Consider the following 16,334-nt stretch of genomic DNA (forward strand, 5'->3'; position numbering starts at 1 on the left):
ATGGGTGCGTGCGGCAGCACGGAAGTGGGAGAGGATCTGGAGCAGAAGAAGAGAAGTCAAATGATAGATAAAAAGCTGGAGGAAGACTCGAGGAGGTTACGAAGGGAGTGTAAAATATTACTTCTTGGTATGGCTACATTTGGCTATGAACTGGGATCGCTCAATTGACTGGCCTTACAGGTTCTGGGGAAAGCGGCAAGTCAACGATCGTAAAACAGATGAAGATCATCCATCAGAATGGCTACACCCAAGACGAGCTAGCACTCTACCGTCTGACAATCTACAAAAACCTCGTAGACTGCATGAAAGCTTTGACTTCAGCAATGATCCAATTCGGCATTGAACCAAGAGATCCGAAAGTTAGGGAGCTGGTCGAGTATATTGATGAATACAACGTCGATCCCGACCCGCACACACCACTGGATCCAAAAGCTGCTGAAGCTGTGGAGTTGATCTGGCACGACGATGCAATACCTAGGGTAATGGAACACCAAAGCGAATTTTACCTGATGGATTCAGCGCCATAGTATGCCACCTAGAAGCTCCGTCCCCACAATTGAACTGACACCCCCAGCTTTTTTGATGAGGTGAAGCGAATAGCAGGACCAGGCTATACTCCGACCGAAGCCGATGTCCTAAGAGCCAGGACAAAAACAACGGGTATCTACGAGACGAGATTCACCATGGGCCAACTGAGCATACAGTCCGTACATCGATACTGTCACTGTCCATGAAAGCTGACCAGAATTAGTATGTTCGACGTGGGAGGTCAGCGGAGCGAACGGAAAAAATGGATTCATTGCTTCGAAAATGTCACATCAATTATTTTCTGTGTTGCTCTGAGTGAATATGACCAAGTGCTTCTGGAAGAAACCAATCAGGTGAGATCATAATGCCTAGCAATGGAGATTTCAGCTGATGATACAATCAGAATCGAATGATGGAGAGCCTGGTTCTATTTGATTCGGTCATCAATTCAAGATGGTTTATGAGGACGAGTATCATCCTGTTCCTCAACAAGGTCGACCTGTTCAAGATCAAGCTTGCACGATCCCCTCTCAGCAACTATTTTCCGGACTATTCGGGCGGTAACGATGTGAATAGAGCTGCAAAATACTTGTTGTGGCGATTCAACCAGGTCAATCGAGCCAACCTTAATCTCTACCCTCAGTAAGTCACGGTCCGCTAAATGATCTCCTATTACTAATAGACTGCCAGTCTCACACAAGCCACCGATACTACCAACATCCGCCTAGTCTTTGCAGCCGTCAAGGAGACCATTCTGCAGAACGCACTGAAAGATTCAGGCATTCTATGATTTTCCAAGTGCCACCCTAGACACCGCCGCCCCTTTTGCCAAGGTGTCATAGGCGACTCTTGATATTGAGCAAGCTGCTCTGTTTTAGTAGCCAGGCGCTTGGGATTTGTTCTGAAGATGTCTACAGGGACCTTCTTGGTGTTGGGAGAAGTTTGCATAGGTAAGAAAAGACGCTTCTCAAAAGTTGGCCACAGGAGCACAAGTCCTGAGTTCGTTGCAAGTGAGGTTTTTGGAACTGAAACTGTTCTATGGCCTGCTACACGACTCGGAGAACCGCTTCTAGACTGGGAAATTTCGAGCAGGCCAACTCCATACCTGTCTACATTCGTGTTGTTTGGCATAGGGCTTGGTACCTCTGTTGGTGGTATAATGTGTGTTTTCAAGCGACATGTCAGTCTGTTGAGGGATAAGTAGAGCCCTTGCATGATCATGTCTGAATAATTGGAAGCACATGAAGACAGTGTGTGAACGCATTGGTTAGCAATCGATACCTATGTTGAAAATTATGGATGGTGGTCATAACCATCATTGCCAATTGGTATAAATATACGAGGAGTAGACGAAACCATGACTTGAAACGTTGTCACCTTCACCACTCCTGACTTGTAGCTGCGTGCGGAGGACTGTAGCAGTTTGAAATGCAGACTTGACGGTGACCTCCGTCTATTTGTGGCGGACCCCACGTTCCTCAACCTCAGGCGTTCATGGCCCGGAGGCCCGAGCGCTGGAGAATCCGTCTGGAGCTTGACCTCTGTAGTTAGCCCCTCCGCCACCCACGTTGATGGTTTCAGGCTTCTGCAATGCCCAGGCCTTCAGCACACACCTGAGACCGAGTCGCACCCACGCCAGCAAAGACGCCGACCGTAGCGCGATTGGCCACAGCGGCTGCATCTAACCGTCATCCCCACTCCCTTATGTACCTTGGGTGCTTCAGACACATGCAAGTATGATCCCAGCGAGAGCTTGAGGATTGAAGCACTAGCGCCTGGGGCGATGCAAGGAGTACGGCTGTTTCATTCTTCAAGATCCACTGGCGGCCATCATCCTCTTTCATGTTGGTCTTGCTCAAAGAAATGGGGGCACCAACAGGGCTCTCAAAGAGGTTCGGTGGTGAGTTACAGGTTCGCACCTACAACCCAAACCTGAAGCTGCAGCTGCAGCTACCGCTGCCACCCTAGCTAGGTTACCGTACGTTAGCTTCGCATATTTGGGGAAGGAGTAGCTAAGCCTCGAGGGGCAGGATTAGATTGATACATATCTACACCGTCCTTTTCTCAACAGAATATCTATTCTGCAATCAACTGTCCCTGCCTTTTCTTCTTACGTTCAAGCATCATTCAGGCATCATTCAAGCACCTCAATCTCCCCGTCGATCCTTCGCAAGATGGCCACTGCAGCCACGCAGAACCCTCCCCGCGAGCGGAAGCCCTCAATGGGTGCTCCAATCTCCTCGCTGATGCAAGGACCGGTTGGACCAGGCTATACTCGTCCGAAGCATAAGCGTACCTTCACTGGCTTCGGTGCAGGTGATATCAAGAGCGTCGAGGCAAGCATTCCAGAGCCTCAGAGAGAGGCGTAAGTCAATCATCCCACCAATGCTTGCCCTGCAGAGACTGACCGAAGACGCAGATGGAGAAAATTTGTAGGAAGCTCGCCCTGAGTCAATTGATAGCATCAGACGTACTCACCACTATACCTAGTCTGCCTCAGGATTCAAAACAAAGGAGGAGTTCGAGGTTTGTTGCAATCTCTACACCGACAGGACCGAGTCCTGATTGTTTTTTAGAAAGAATTTGTGAAACATGTGGAAACGACACTTGCCAGGTCTTTATTCAATTGCGATGAATTGTGAGTGGCATCTTTGATGGCAGATCTTTCTGTAGTACTGATCTGTGGTGGACAGGGCTGCTTATTCTGGCACTGCCCTTGCTTTCCGCGATCGATTGGTGATCGAGTGGAACAAGACCCAACAACGCCAGACTTTTGCAGACCAGAAGAGAGTTTACTGTACTTCCCGCCAAGACTTCCACATCAATCGATTCGGAGCAGCAGCTAACCCTTACCAGATTTATCCCTTGAGTTTCTCATGGGCCGTGCGCTTGATAATGCTATGCTCAACGTTGGCTTGAAGGACGTTGCAAAAGGTAGGAGACCCGTCTTCTGTACCTCTGACTCACTTCTCATTTTTTGCCAGAGGGTCTAGGTGATCTTGGCTTCCGGATCGAAGACGTGATCAGCCAGGAACACGATGCTGCTTTGGGAAATGGCGGTCTTGGACGTCTGGCCGCATGTTTCCTTGACAGCATGGCTTCCCTCAACTACCCTGCCTGGGGCTACGGATTGCGATATCGATACGGAATCTTCAAGCAAGAGATCGAGGACGGGTATCAGGTCGAAATTCCAGATTACTGGCTCGACTTCAATCCTTGGGAGTTTCCGCGACACGATGTCACTGTTGATATTCAATTCTACGGCTGGGTAAGGAAATACACTGATGACAATGGCAAGAACGTGTCATCATGGGAAGGAGGAGAGATAGTCCAGGCAGTGGCATACGACGTGCCAATTCCAGGCTATCGCACACCCACAACAAACAACCTCAGGCTTTGGTCCAGCAAGGCCGCTAGCGGCGAATTCGACTTCTCCAAGTTCAACGCTGGTGAGTACGAGAGTGCCGTTGGTGATCAACAGCGAGCCGAGACCATCTCCGCTGTGCTTTACCCCAATGACAACCTCGACCGTGGCAAGGAGCTCCGTCTGAAACAGCAATACTTCTGGTGTGCAGCTTCCTTGTACGATATTGTCCGACGCTTTAAGAAAACGAAGCGAGCTTGGTCGTCCTTCTCAGACCAGGTTGCAATTCAATTGAACGATACTCACCCAACACTAGCTATTGTCGAGTTGCAACGCATCCTTGTCGACATTGAAGGCCTTGACTGGGAAGACGCTTGGAACATTGTCACAAACACCTTTGGATACACCAATCATACCGTGCTGCCGGAAGCGCTGGAGAAATGGTCTGTTCCTTTGTTCCAGAATCTTCTTCCTCGTCACCTTCAAATCATCTACGATATCAACCTATTCTTCCTCCAGTCCGTCGAGCGAAAATTCCCCAAGGATCGAGAAATGCTGTCTCGGGTGTCCATCATTGAGGAGTCTCAACCAAAGATGATAAGAATGGCTTACCTTGCCATTGTTGGCTCCCACAAGGTGAATGGTGTAGCTGAGCTCCACTCTGATCTTATCAAGACTACCATATTCAAGGACTTTGTCCAAATATACGGACCGGATAAGTTCACCAATGTCACCAATGGTATCACACCTCGAAGGTGGCTCCACCAGGCGAACCCGCGTCTTTCGGAGCTGATTGCCTCCAAGCTAGGTGGCTACGACTTCTTGAAAGACCTGACTCTCCTCAACAAGCTCGAACACTTTATTGACGATAAAGACTTCAAGAAGGAATGGGCCGAGATCAAGTATGCAAACAAAGTCCGCCTTGCTCAGCACATCCAGAAAACTACCAGCGTCAGCGTCAATCCCAAAGCGCTCTTCGATGTTCAAGTCAAGCGTATCCACGAGTACAAGAGGCAACAGCTGAACATCTTTGGCGTCATCCACCGCTATCTAGCCATCAAATCGATGTCCGCCGAGGAGAGAAAGAAGCTGACTCCAAGAGTCTCCATCTTCGGGGGCAAGGCTGCCCCAGGGTACTGGATGGCCAAGACCATCATCCATCTTATCAACAAAGTTGGTGAGGTCGTCAACAAGGATAAAGACGTGGGTGATCTGCTCAAGGTCATCTTCTTGGAAGATTACAATGTCAGCAAAGCAGAGATCATCTGCCCTGCATCAGACATCAGTGAGCACATCTCCACAGCAGGTACCGAGGCTAGTGGCACGAGCAACATGAAATTCGTGCTCAACGGTGGTCTCATCATCGGCACCTGCGATGGCGCCAACGTAAGTCCCATTTTCTGACGGGTGTGTATGATTGCTTGGCTGATGATCAACTCTTAGATCGAAATAACACGCGAAACCGGCGATCAAAACATCTTCCTCTTCGGCAACCTAGCTGAAGATGTTGAAGACCTGCGCCACGCCCACTACTACGGCAAACACGAGCTCGATCCCGAGTTGAAGAAAGTGTTCGAGGTTATCAACCAGGGCATGTTTGGGGACCAGTCCGCGTTCTCTTCGCTCGTCAACGCCATTGTCGAGCACGGGGATTACTATCTGGTGTCGGACGATTTCAGGTCTTATTGCGAGACACAGGATCTGATTGATGAGACGTTCAAAGATCAAGATGGCTGGATCAGTAAATGCATCACCAGCGTTGCGAGGATGGGTTTCTTTAGCAGTGATCGATGCATCCAGGAGTACGCGGAGAGCATCTGGAATATTGAGCCGTTGGATGTGGAGAAATAGAGAGGGCGGGATAAGGAAGCACAGCTAGTGTTGGGTAGACTCAAGTTACAGGCACTCGGGTGAAGATTTGGAGAGAAGAAGGAGAGAGGATATCACCGCTTCAACCACGTATGGTCAGAAAGCATCCATAGATTAGATGAGTGAAACAAAGGGTCATGCATACACATCTCCCATTTCCAAGCAAGCCACTATGAGGTTTGCAGCATCTGCCATCTGCCATCTGCCGCGAGGACATAAACCCCCCCGACTCAATGACAAATGAATGCTACACTATTGAATTCCATGACCTTCCCCTTCCTCTGAGACTCGGAGGGACTCTCATCATGACCCAAGGATAGCCAGGACATTCTCCGTCTTCCTACTCGTATGAGGAATAAGGAAAAGGAAATATAGTAGGAGAAGGAGAAGGAGAAGGAGAAGGAGAAGGAGAAGAGAATATTGCGCTGTGCACATAAGACAGAGAAAGAGTCTGAGTGACAGTGATGTTCGGCCTGCAGGGGATGGGGCAGGGCAGGGCAGGGCAGGCAGGGCAGGGCATGGCATGGCGTCCTTCCTTGAGACGAGGATGCGGAGGGGAGAAAAAATAAATTACTTTATTGTTATATGCCTATCTAGGTTGATCATGTTAAAAGAATCTCAGGGACGTGCGTCTTTCTGGGGAACGTTCCCATGTGTAATGCTCCCCCCCCCCCACGTTGTATTGCAACGGCTCGGTTCCTTGCATGATAGAATCGTCTCTATAGTCTATAGATATATAGGAAGAAAGGGGATATTCATCATGCATTTACGTGGAACAAACAAGAAAGAAAGCAGGCAGGCAAGCAAGCAAGCAAGCGGACTTCGGATGCCAATCCCACCGGGAAGCTTGTCAAGACGTGCCGTCGACTTCAGCGTCGCCTAGACTGCCATAACCGGTATCGTTGCTGACGCTGCTGTATCGGCGTGTTGGTCCGTGGCCACGCGTGTAGCGGTGCACACGCACATGCTCAACCTCATGCGCCTGACCCGCCTCGAGTTCGTTGCACAGCAGATCCAGCCTCCGGACTATCCCAGCGGAGGACGATTCAGTAGCGGTAGATCCGGGGTGAGCTCGCGCCCAAACTGCGAGGTTTCTAGCCGTCTGCGCCAACCACCTGACGCCAGAACCCGGATCATCGTTCCTCAACGACTGCAAAAGCACATGATACGCGGGTGCGAAGCTTAGCAGGCTCGTTTTCTCGGGATCGATATGTAAAACGGCGAAGAGACCCACCACCGTACACTCCCTGCTTGCGGAAGCGGTAGTCGTGCAACGATTACGTAAGGCGATCATAATGGAGGCGCAGTCGAGGACGGTGGCGACTTCTGAACATGCGGAGAGAGGCATGGACGAGTCGATGAAGACTGGAAGGGGATTTCCGCTGGTTGATCGATGAGATGTGGTGGGGGAGGAGCGGGGAAGAGCGGATAGGACTTTCTGTGCATTTGAGGCGCGGTCTTGTTCGATGAAGACGGCTTTGACGGCGAGCGCACGGGTATGTGCTGCAGAAAGAGGAGGTGCGATTGTCAATGCAAGGTCTAGAGTTGATTTGAATAGAGCCTGGTCTTTTTCGTCGTCGGATAACGAAAGGATGAGGGCCTGATGTAACTTCTGACATGACCACCAAGCGGCGATTGCGTCCAGTGGAGATCTGATGGCGTGGTCCTCGACGACGACGTCCATTAGGCTGTTGCTGCCATGGCTAACTTCGTCAATGGACCGATCATACATGAGGTTGTATGCACGTTGTAGGACAGCGTCCAGCATTACATCCCCACAATCGAGACTTAGTAGTTCAGCAAGATGTGTCGGCAATGCGTTTTCGTCCTTCACGTTCGTATCTGCGGCGAGACGTTGAGCTCTTCGCCATTGCCGATGAGCCAGGAAGACAGCGATCTTGTTGCTTGTACGTGAGACCACTCCTCCATCTTGGCCCACTCTCCAGAGCACCACACGACAGTGTAGGGCCTTCAGCATTAATCTTGTAGGGGTCTGTGGTAGCGTACCCGAGGCAAATATGCTTAGGACCAATCGACTCCTGCTGATCTCTGGGTCTCCTCCAGCGAGCTGAGCATCAACAGCAATATCCCATGCTTTCACTCGAGCCAATTCATCCTCTTCTATTCTACCTGTGATCCATGCATACGTCTGGAACCCTACCACGAGACGAACGGTGTACTTGAGCCACTCGATGGTCACGGCGAACCACTCTGGAAAGAAGCTGTGATGAGGAAGCCCGAGTGTCTGTATGCTGGTCAACCAAGCCTGTCGGCGGACCTCAATGGGTGACGCTAATGACGGAACCTTTCGAAGCTTGGATGGCCTTTCGGCTTGTTCAGCCTCAGCAGGTTTCGAGTTGAACAAGTATGTGAAGACGATTAAAGCCAGCAGGCTCAGAGCTAGAAACCCTTTTATAAGAGGGATGACGCCTCCAGCGCGGCAATATTGCATGAAGGCTGCGATAAAGGCTTTAGGAGATCGCAGAAACCACCAACCATCCATGAACTCGAGTGGTATGCCGAATAAGCCTTTGGCTTTGGAGTCAGAGCCGTCCTGGCTTTCGCTTAGACCGTCCACGATCATGAGACCGGCGAGAGATCCTATCATGAACTTGGCAGGCCATCGCCGACCACCTTTATGGCCTTCTTGTGGAGCGTCATATATAGCACCATAATGTTCCTGAGGCTGATTCTGGCGAAGCTTCTTCATACTTTCTGGTACTGGTATAAGCCCTTGAGGTGGATGTTCTGTTGCTCTTCGCGTCTGGTCAGAGCATTTTCCAGTCTCCTGGTCTACCACCTCGACGGAAGATTTGCTGGTAAAAGCAACGGCACGCTCATCGCCATTGTTTCCATCTGAAGCAAGGACTCTTTCAAGCTTTAGCAGTCTCTGCTTCAAAGCTACGTTCTCATCGTCTAACCTCTTGTTCCGTATCTCCAGATGGCGAATATATTCCACAGCTTTGGACAGGATGGAGGCCTTGTTGAGCTTCGTTGATCCAGATGGGTCCTCCGCATCATGCTCGACATCTTCGCCGTCCTTGATCCCTTTTGTTGCTGAAATACGCAGACTTGGTACACTTTGTCTCAGCTCCGCTATCTTGTCGTTTAGATTGGCTCGATAACGCTTCTCAATTACGTTGTGGGGTCGCTTCTTGTTTGCCGGCTTTTGTTGGTCATTGGTGGCGGCGATGGAGGGGACTGGTCCCTGCTCATGAGAAGACTTTCGCTTGAGGTGTAGACGAGAAAGCTCTGATGACGATGTGCTCCTTAATGTCTCTCCACTTAACCGCGGTTCTGGTATATGGAGGGTTTCGGGTGAGCTGGAACTATGGCTGGGAGTAGGAAGTCCATTGCTTTGAGGATTCCCGTCGCTGGAGGCTTTGGGTATCGAGAGAATCGAGAGAAACGGTTGGAGATCGCTACCTGCCGTCGACGATGGCGACACTGCTTGAGACGGGTGAATTTTGGCGAACGCTGTAGAAGTGAGAGTAACGTCCGTTGATGCTGAGACATCCGATTGATAGGTGCCTGGTTGCTGTTCGTCCCCGTCCCCGTCCCACTGCATCCATTGGGTCCAATCCGGAGCTGCTGCAATACCTTCCATTGCCTTTCACATGCGAGAGACCACAATCAATTTCACCGTCTGCTAGAGCCCTCTCCTTTCATATCAGCTCCCCACTAAATATCACCAAGGAGCGAGTGTGCGTGTGCAATCCACTGTGGCTGAGCACGCACTTCCGGCCACACCATGCCCGGAAAGCGCTCTGCCGAAGACGCCCTGCACCCTTGCTGCTGTGGATGGCTGGCCGCAATTATCACAAAGCAGTGTACGGAGGGATATGCTTTTAATTTGCTGTTTAAATACCCGTATTTAATATATTACAAGTACGATCGTAATACTACGGGTATGCAAGTAGTGGGCTGTAAGATAAACTATTAACATTTCCTGTGACGTAAGCTCGACCGACAGCTGCTCATCTGTGCGAATTCTGTGCGAATTCTGTGCCAGGAACAACCCACTTTATCGCCCATTGAAGCGCTGAGAGGTAGCCTTTGGTTGTTCGTAGAGCGCAGACACTATGTCATGGATGGACTCGTGGTCACGGCCGTCCAAACATGCTGCAACCCCTCCTCCAATGTATCTACTGCCAGGTGGCGAAACTACACCATATTGTCACAGCTGTGGACGTGTGATTGGATCTCGCAAGGCACAGACTTCGAAGAGAAGCAAAGAAGGTGTAAAATACTGTTCAGAACGCTGCCGTCACAGAAAGACAAACCAAATCGATCGCAATATTGAGAATACGTTTGTCTCGTTGCTGAATGGAGCAGAACCGGCAGCCCGCTTGCCTGATGGCGCCTCAAGTGGACTGTCATCGCGGAAGAAGGACACGAGCTTGGCGCTTTGGAAGAGAACAAAAGGAGAACCACGCATCACGGTCCTTTGCAGCACAGTCGAGGAGCTCATTTTCGGCTCCAGAAACGATCCAGACAAAGTCTTTGGACGTAGGAAGAACCGCGCCAAACGAGGCGTGCCGGATATAGGCGAATGGAAAAGTGTAGACATGGAAGACAGCACGTCCTCAGTTTTTGAAGACTATTCAAAGAGTCAACCAGAAGGTGAAATGCACCATCATAACATCCGTCCTGAGGATCAAGCCAAAGATCCATTCACATACGGCGCCGGCAAAACTCGGCCTGCACAGAGTGTGTCTGATGTCAATTTCAGCGTTGGTGGGGAGCGAGGTTGGGCTGAAAAGATAGAAGAGACCGAGGAACTCAAGCAAAAGAGGCTAGAAGGGCAGAGGAAAGCTGAAGAGCGTGAGGCTGTCAGGTGTGCTGCAAGGCGACTATGTGCTTTCGGCATTGTGATATCTGAAGTGGATGAGCCAAAGGACAAAGGAAACGGAGGGGCAACAAGAAAGCAGAAGGAAGCAGCTCTGGAAGATCCTGCTCGTACCATTTCTGAGCACGTTGAAACGAGGAGGAAATGCGAAGCTGTCCTGAACGAAGGTACTATTGTTGAGGCAAGCTTTGCCAAAGGAGAATGGGGGATCCGGTGGAGGGAATGACGCGTGCGAGATCCTTTCAGAGCAAACTGCCATAAGGACTTGCGCCTTACCACAGAAGAATGACGGATTATGCCTCGAAGCTGGATTCATACAGCCATACCAGGTTATTGACTTCGGGGTACAACGCCCCTAATCTGGGCTGCTCTTCCTCTGCGAGACAAGAGCGGGCCATTTTCAGGCGGCACCATAAATGGCGTTTCGTATTTAGTGTGGAAACCGACAAGAAGCAGCTTGACTACCCTGCAAGTAATAAGACTCTGGCTCTATCGAATCGGTTTCCTCATGCATCAATTTATTGCTGCCAGGGAGTACCTACATATATGTTCAAACGGAGATGGAAGAGCTAACTAGAGTCTTATCGCTTGCTGAGCATTGCCTAAATATGCGATGGCCCTTCCCAGACAATCCTTAGATTCAAAATAGCCTGATCACGACTTGAATGGCAGGACTTGGAGTGCTGTATCCTTGAACAAGTGCACTTCAGTGCTGTGAATATGTAGAGGGAATGGCAACATAGGCAGCGGAGATGGTTAAAGTGAGGCTTCTGGGCCCAGAAGAGGGCCACGTCCGCCACTCCACCAAGAGGAGAGCGCTTGTGGGTTTCGAACCACACTTCACTGATCTATCTCCACTGACTGGCCCAGCTATCTGCGTCATTAGTCACCATGCGAAAATATGCCAAAACGGATGCGGTTTCATATTTTTCCGATCATTGGGTAGGAAATTGCTGGTACTAAACTAGCCACTCAATCATTACTACTACTCCGTACACATACTCCGTATGGAACTTAGCAGTCATTTAAGCAATAACGCTCTGACAGGCTGAGTCACAACCAAAACACAGCGCCATTTCAGGCCATTTCAGGCCATTTCAGGCCATTTCCGAAATCCCTCAACTCAATTCTTCCTCGAACGCTCCAACTATGCACTAGAAATCCTTCTACTTCTCACATCTCACATAACTGGTTGATTAAGCAAAGCAAAGCAGCAGCACCAGACAGCCAAGAAGGGAAAACGGCACCAGAAATCACTATCCACCATCCAGGTCCACTATCCTGGCAACCCAAACTGCGCCTGCAGATAGCCCGAACGGGTGGCTTTCACAAGCTGCAGATAGCTTCCATCCACTCATCCTTCACGCCCAGAGCACAATTCTGCTGAACAACTTAAGTCTGGCAGCAACCCAGACATATATATCAGCCTAGCTTCCACGCCTAACTAGCACCTACACTGCTTGGGGCTGTTATTGGACGGCTTAGACATCCTGTTGCGTGGCTTCTGCAACTACGAAGCATGATGGCCTCTCTGGCACCACCATCATCTCCATCGTCAAGGTCTTCCTTATCTCAAGAAGGTAAGTGGTGCACACCTATCCGCTTAGCAAGACCCCGGATTCACATCTCCCGCTTCCCTTGCATATTTCCGCGTGGTGAATCCCAAAAACAAAAAGAATTCATCTCAGCCCTTTTGCAAAGCACGAGTTTGGTTCGCGTTTGGTTGAGATCGTTCTAGCCGAGTCCTGACATTTTGGTTGTGTCGATCATTTTTTGCAGACCCAGTGACGGAGTTGCAGATCTCTTGCCTTGTCAACCGCAGCGCCAATTATCTATCAGGCGCAGCGGCGATCTCTCTCTAACGTTAACAGAAACGGATGCCCAGGATAGGGAATTACAATTTGATTATCGTCCCGTCACCCCTTTGAGTAATACCACACCTACTGTCGCCCAGCCTATCCTCATACCTACAACACCTGTCAGCCGGCGTGATCCAGACCGCGTCCCGACTCCTGTATCTGGTCGAGGCGACAGAAAGGGTCACCTCTTCCCAGTCAAAGCACTCTCTCCTACCAGACTATCACACTTCGCATCCGGTCAGGAAGACATTTCTCAGACCTTACCTCCACCCAGCTTCGATCACACATATCATCGCAGATCGTTGTCACTCACTCTCTCACCTCGGTCGCACCCTCTCGCCATGATGCATGCGGATCGTGCCAGTGCCCGTTATACTCCTACTTCTCCTCTTTCGCCACGGTTAGACGGTAGCACCCGTCCCATTTCTCCACAACCGTCCCGAACACGGCGCCAAGCCTCTCGACCAATGAATATCCCTATTCCCAAGTTCCATCCGCTACATTTCCAGCAAAGGGATATGCCAGCAGCTTCTACTGCGTCCTCCCACAACCCAATCATGAATTTCACCAAGCATACTTCCACCACCGAGTCCCAAAGGCTGATGAAGGAACGTCAGCGCGACCTCATAGATAAAGCTAAGATGTCTTCTCGCTTCGCTGCTTCTCCACATGGTGTAAAGCCTGATGCACCACGGCTCGATCCTCTAGGCAGCCCCAAAGGACCTGTCACTCCACTTGCGCTCGAAGAAGGGGGCGATTATTTTCTCCTTGGAAGCAGTGGGGGAAATTCACCCGTTGTTAGTCCAGCCTCCCGTAGCGAGGGATCTGTGAAAGATATTGGAGATGGTGCTCGGGTGAAGAAGGCATCTAAGAAAGATGGGCCCTGCCGATAATGAATGCAGGCAAACCATCACCTATCTTCTACAAAAGCATAAGATGTCTTACTTGGTAGTGTGTCCTTGTCTGCCAATCATCTCTTTTGCATATGATCTGGCGTCAATTGAACGGAGCGTGCGGTGCATGCTGATGGCCATGGGCCGAGCAATCTCAGCGTTACACGCAAAATATAGCATATCAAGCTTTTCACCGGCGCTCTGCATTTTGGTCGTTCGCTTAATCCGGTAGGAACTATTTCATTCCTCCAATCGTACCCAAGTGGCGGCAACAGCCTTGGGAGAGCAGATGCTTTACCTTCGCTTCATGGAGAAGCAATAAAACAAAGGGCTTTGATGGAAGGACACGGGCAGAGTCTCAGTGCGTGATTGCATCACTACGTGGTATGTCTCTGGAAGGCTAGCTTATTCGCATCGTGGATATGGGATAGAACTGAGGTGGTGGTGATCAGCCGCACCGCTCAGTGCACGATTGCATCAACACGATTACGTCCTTGGATGGCCAGCTGGCTTAGTTGACCAAGGATAGATATATGGATGCAGGGGAAAAGCATGGTTAAAGAAACAGAGCTTAGAACGGGAGAGAACAGTACACCCCCTAGTAGCAACAATCAAAAGCGACTGAGCTGCAAGTTGTCAATTAGGCTTTCTTCCCCCATTAGAACTGATGTTGTCTTCTATGAAGTGTGTGCCAGCTCGATGAACCGTCACCAAAATCATTCTATCTCCTCTCTTCCCGAGTCACTCGACGAGCGCCTCCACCTCCCAAAGCACCATATACAAGGATTCTACAATCGGCCAACGCCTAAAGAAGTTCAACTCCTCATCTTACAAAGACGGTACTACCCTACCGGGCAGAAGTATCCCTAGCACGGCGTTAGTATTTGCCACTCTGAACACTATGGGTACAGATAGCCCTGTCGATTGTGTACGGCTATTCTTGTTGATAAACAAACAAACTAATCTTATTGGGCGATTTCTGGACACTTTATACTCAATACGGCAAGTGAGCAATACGTGGCGTTGTAACTTTACATGGCTCTTCTTAGCGCCGTGCTAGGGATAACTTCTGCCCCCTATCTGAAGTAGTTAGCGGATAGTATCCACCATCTAACTGCCCCGGATGTGGAGTTAAAGTGGTTTGACAGTAAGAATCGGCCCGGAGATAATGGAATTCAAATAGCTCGTTCTGTGTAACGTGGTATCAGAGCGTCGAGTTGGCCTCGAGGTCGTTTCACGGCGGCGATCAAGACAAGACTAGAGGAGACGAGACGCGCGAGTGGAGTGAAGGAATGGAGAAGGATTGGATCTGCCGGGCTGGCCCGGTATCGGATGAGCCAGATGGTGTCCTTGGCCTGCCAATCAGATCTACTGATCAGCCATAACTTGAAGCCTAAGGCTTACTATAGTAGTCCGCATGCACTGGCAAGAGAAGGGTCTTGGCGTTATCTGGAGAAGTTTTGATGCGGCATGATTGCTCTAGTAAGAGTAGTCATACATAAATTGTCCAGGGAGCTTGATTGATTGGGGGAGGAGGAGCAGGAGAAGGAGGAGGCGGGTCTGACAGGAAGGGGTTTTCAACCAAGTATGGTCCAAAAAACCCATTAGCCCTGTCCTTTTGGTAGAGTGCAGTGGTTGAGGAATCCTTCCTCGTGCATATTCGGTTGCCCTGATCAGAATATTGAAATGTCGGCACGTGTGTCACGTTGATTGAGTGATCGTCATAATCGTCATGGTCGTCTGCAGAAGAAACTTTATGCTTGCATGCATATTTGATGGGCATGCCATCATCCGCGACCTAGGAAGCTGGTCTAATTGACTACCGAGACCTAGTACGTACGTGACACAATAATCAGCCAATCTTGTCGTCACTGACGTTAACGGATATTCGGCAACCTAAGAAATTAACTCGCTGGGTTGGATGGTCAAAGGGCTTTCTGCCAATGGAAGCCAGCTATCAGCACGTGTTACTGACCATGGCTGAGTCATGTTCATGCCCGAATCTCATGGGATGTGTTGTGTTGTATGTCGGTTAAAGCGTTCTCACATCTCCCTCTGGTTTTAAGTTGGCTCAATCAATATTTTGACGACGTGGTCATTTCCAAGCACAGGGCCTATTATATGCTCAGTACAAGGGAGAGTTTCAACGTCACTGCTAGTTTAGAAAAATGTAGGGGTGTGATATCCACTTTTTGTCGTCCAGCAGCAGTCCTTGGAGTCAACCCTGTAAATATACGCCCATGGCGTTGATTGAGTGGTGCCCTCGAGTTGTTTATGGGAGGCAGATTGGACGGCCAAGGCGGGCCTGTCGGCAGTAGTGTTGCACAACTCGAACTTGGGTGCGAGTACTAGAGCATTTCTCCGTTATGAGTGAGGCAGCACGCATCGCGACATGCTGAATATCTGGGCAAGTAAGCTGCCAGGGGTACGTACCAGATCATCCGCAGGCCTGCTAGAGGAGGTCCAGTCTAGAGATGCAAGAGGCAACAGATAACAATGCTCTTAGTTGCTGTGCTCTAGGGGTTCATCACCATCAAGGATATTGCTGTAGACGGGGTTTCTGGGACTGTCGTAGGCATCAGGCTAGTTCGAAATCTCCATTCAATTGGAGCGAATGTAGCTTGTAACACAGAACATTGGCGGAGGCATTTTGGATTGGCAGAGAAGGGTGCTGAGTTGGGCCTTCATCAAATAGCATGCTTTGGTGTCTCTTCACATCTTTGGTCCCCACATGATGACAGTACCAACATCCGGCAGACGTTTAGAAGTACAACTTCTCTTCCTACAATATGATTCTGGCCATCAAGGAAGGTTTTGCCAGTATGGTTTAGGGTGCTCTAGGTGCAGTGCCTGAGTCAGCCTGGAAGGCCACTGACTTACTATCTTGGTAAGCCCATAATCGGAAATGGATAAACGATGTTCCTGTGATCGACCACAACCCAATCTTCACGAACATCCAACGACAACGTGTT

At 50.0% G+C, this 16,334-nt stretch overlaps 5 protein-coding genes across 5 annotated transcripts; 4 read left to right on the forward strand and 1 right to left on the reverse strand.

Moving 5' to 3' along the window:
• On the forward strand, positions 1-1,318 carry EPUS_05778 (Guanine nucleotide-binding protein alpha-3 subunit; the record flags this gene model as incomplete). The annotated part of the gene is made up of 6 exons (XM_007787229.1): positions 1-127; positions 181-526; positions 575-703; positions 752-881; positions 932-1,170; positions 1,219-1,318. The coding sequence occupies 6 exons, from the start codon at positions 1-3 to the stop codon at positions 1,316-1,318; spliced, it is 1,071 nt and encodes a 356-aa protein (XP_007785419.1).
• A 1,384-nt stretch (positions 1,319-2,702) lies between these two features.
• EPUS_05779 (Glycogen phosphorylase) lies at positions 2,703-5,743 on the forward strand (the record flags this gene model as incomplete). The annotated part of the gene is made up of 8 exons (XM_007787230.1): positions 2,703-2,893; positions 2,948-2,960; positions 3,019-3,054; positions 3,105-3,166; positions 3,222-3,325; positions 3,385-3,462; positions 3,513-5,278; positions 5,336-5,743. 8 exons carry the CDS (start codon positions 2,703-2,705, stop codon positions 5,741-5,743), a joined length of 2,658 nt encoding a protein of 885 aa, XP_007785420.1.
• An 868-nt stretch (positions 5,744-6,611) lies between these two features.
• Positions 6,612-9,368, reverse strand: EPUS_05780 (uncharacterized protein; the record flags this gene model as incomplete). The annotated part of the gene is made up of 1 exon (XM_007787231.1): positions 6,612-9,368. The coding sequence occupies one exon, from the start codon at positions 9,366-9,368 to the stop codon at positions 6,612-6,614; it is 2,757 nt and encodes a 918-aa protein (XP_007785421.1).
• Positions 9,369-9,843: 475 nt separating this feature from the next.
• EPUS_05781 (uncharacterized protein) lies at positions 9,844-10,836 on the forward strand (the record flags this gene model as incomplete). The annotated part of the gene is made up of 1 exon (XM_007787232.1): positions 9,844-10,836. One exon carries the CDS (start codon positions 9,844-9,846, stop codon positions 10,834-10,836), a length of 993 nt encoding a protein of 330 aa, XP_007785422.1.
• Positions 10,837-12,132: 1,296 nt separating this feature from the next.
• On the forward strand, positions 12,133-13,362 carry EPUS_05782 (uncharacterized protein; the record flags this gene model as incomplete). The annotated part of the gene is made up of 2 exons (XM_007787233.1): positions 12,133-12,190; positions 12,482-13,362. 2 exons carry the CDS (start codon positions 12,133-12,135, stop codon positions 13,360-13,362), a joined length of 939 nt encoding a protein of 312 aa, XP_007785423.1.
• Between the last annotated feature and the right edge of the window lie 2,972 nt (positions 13,363-16,334).

This window comes from Endocarpon pusillum (genome assembly GCF_000464535.1).
Source record: "Endocarpon pusillum Z07020 unplaced genomic scaffold C653857, whole genome shotgun sequence".
NCBI lineage: Eukaryota > Fungi > Ascomycota > Eurotiomycetes > Verrucariales > Verrucariaceae > Endocarpon > Endocarpon pusillum.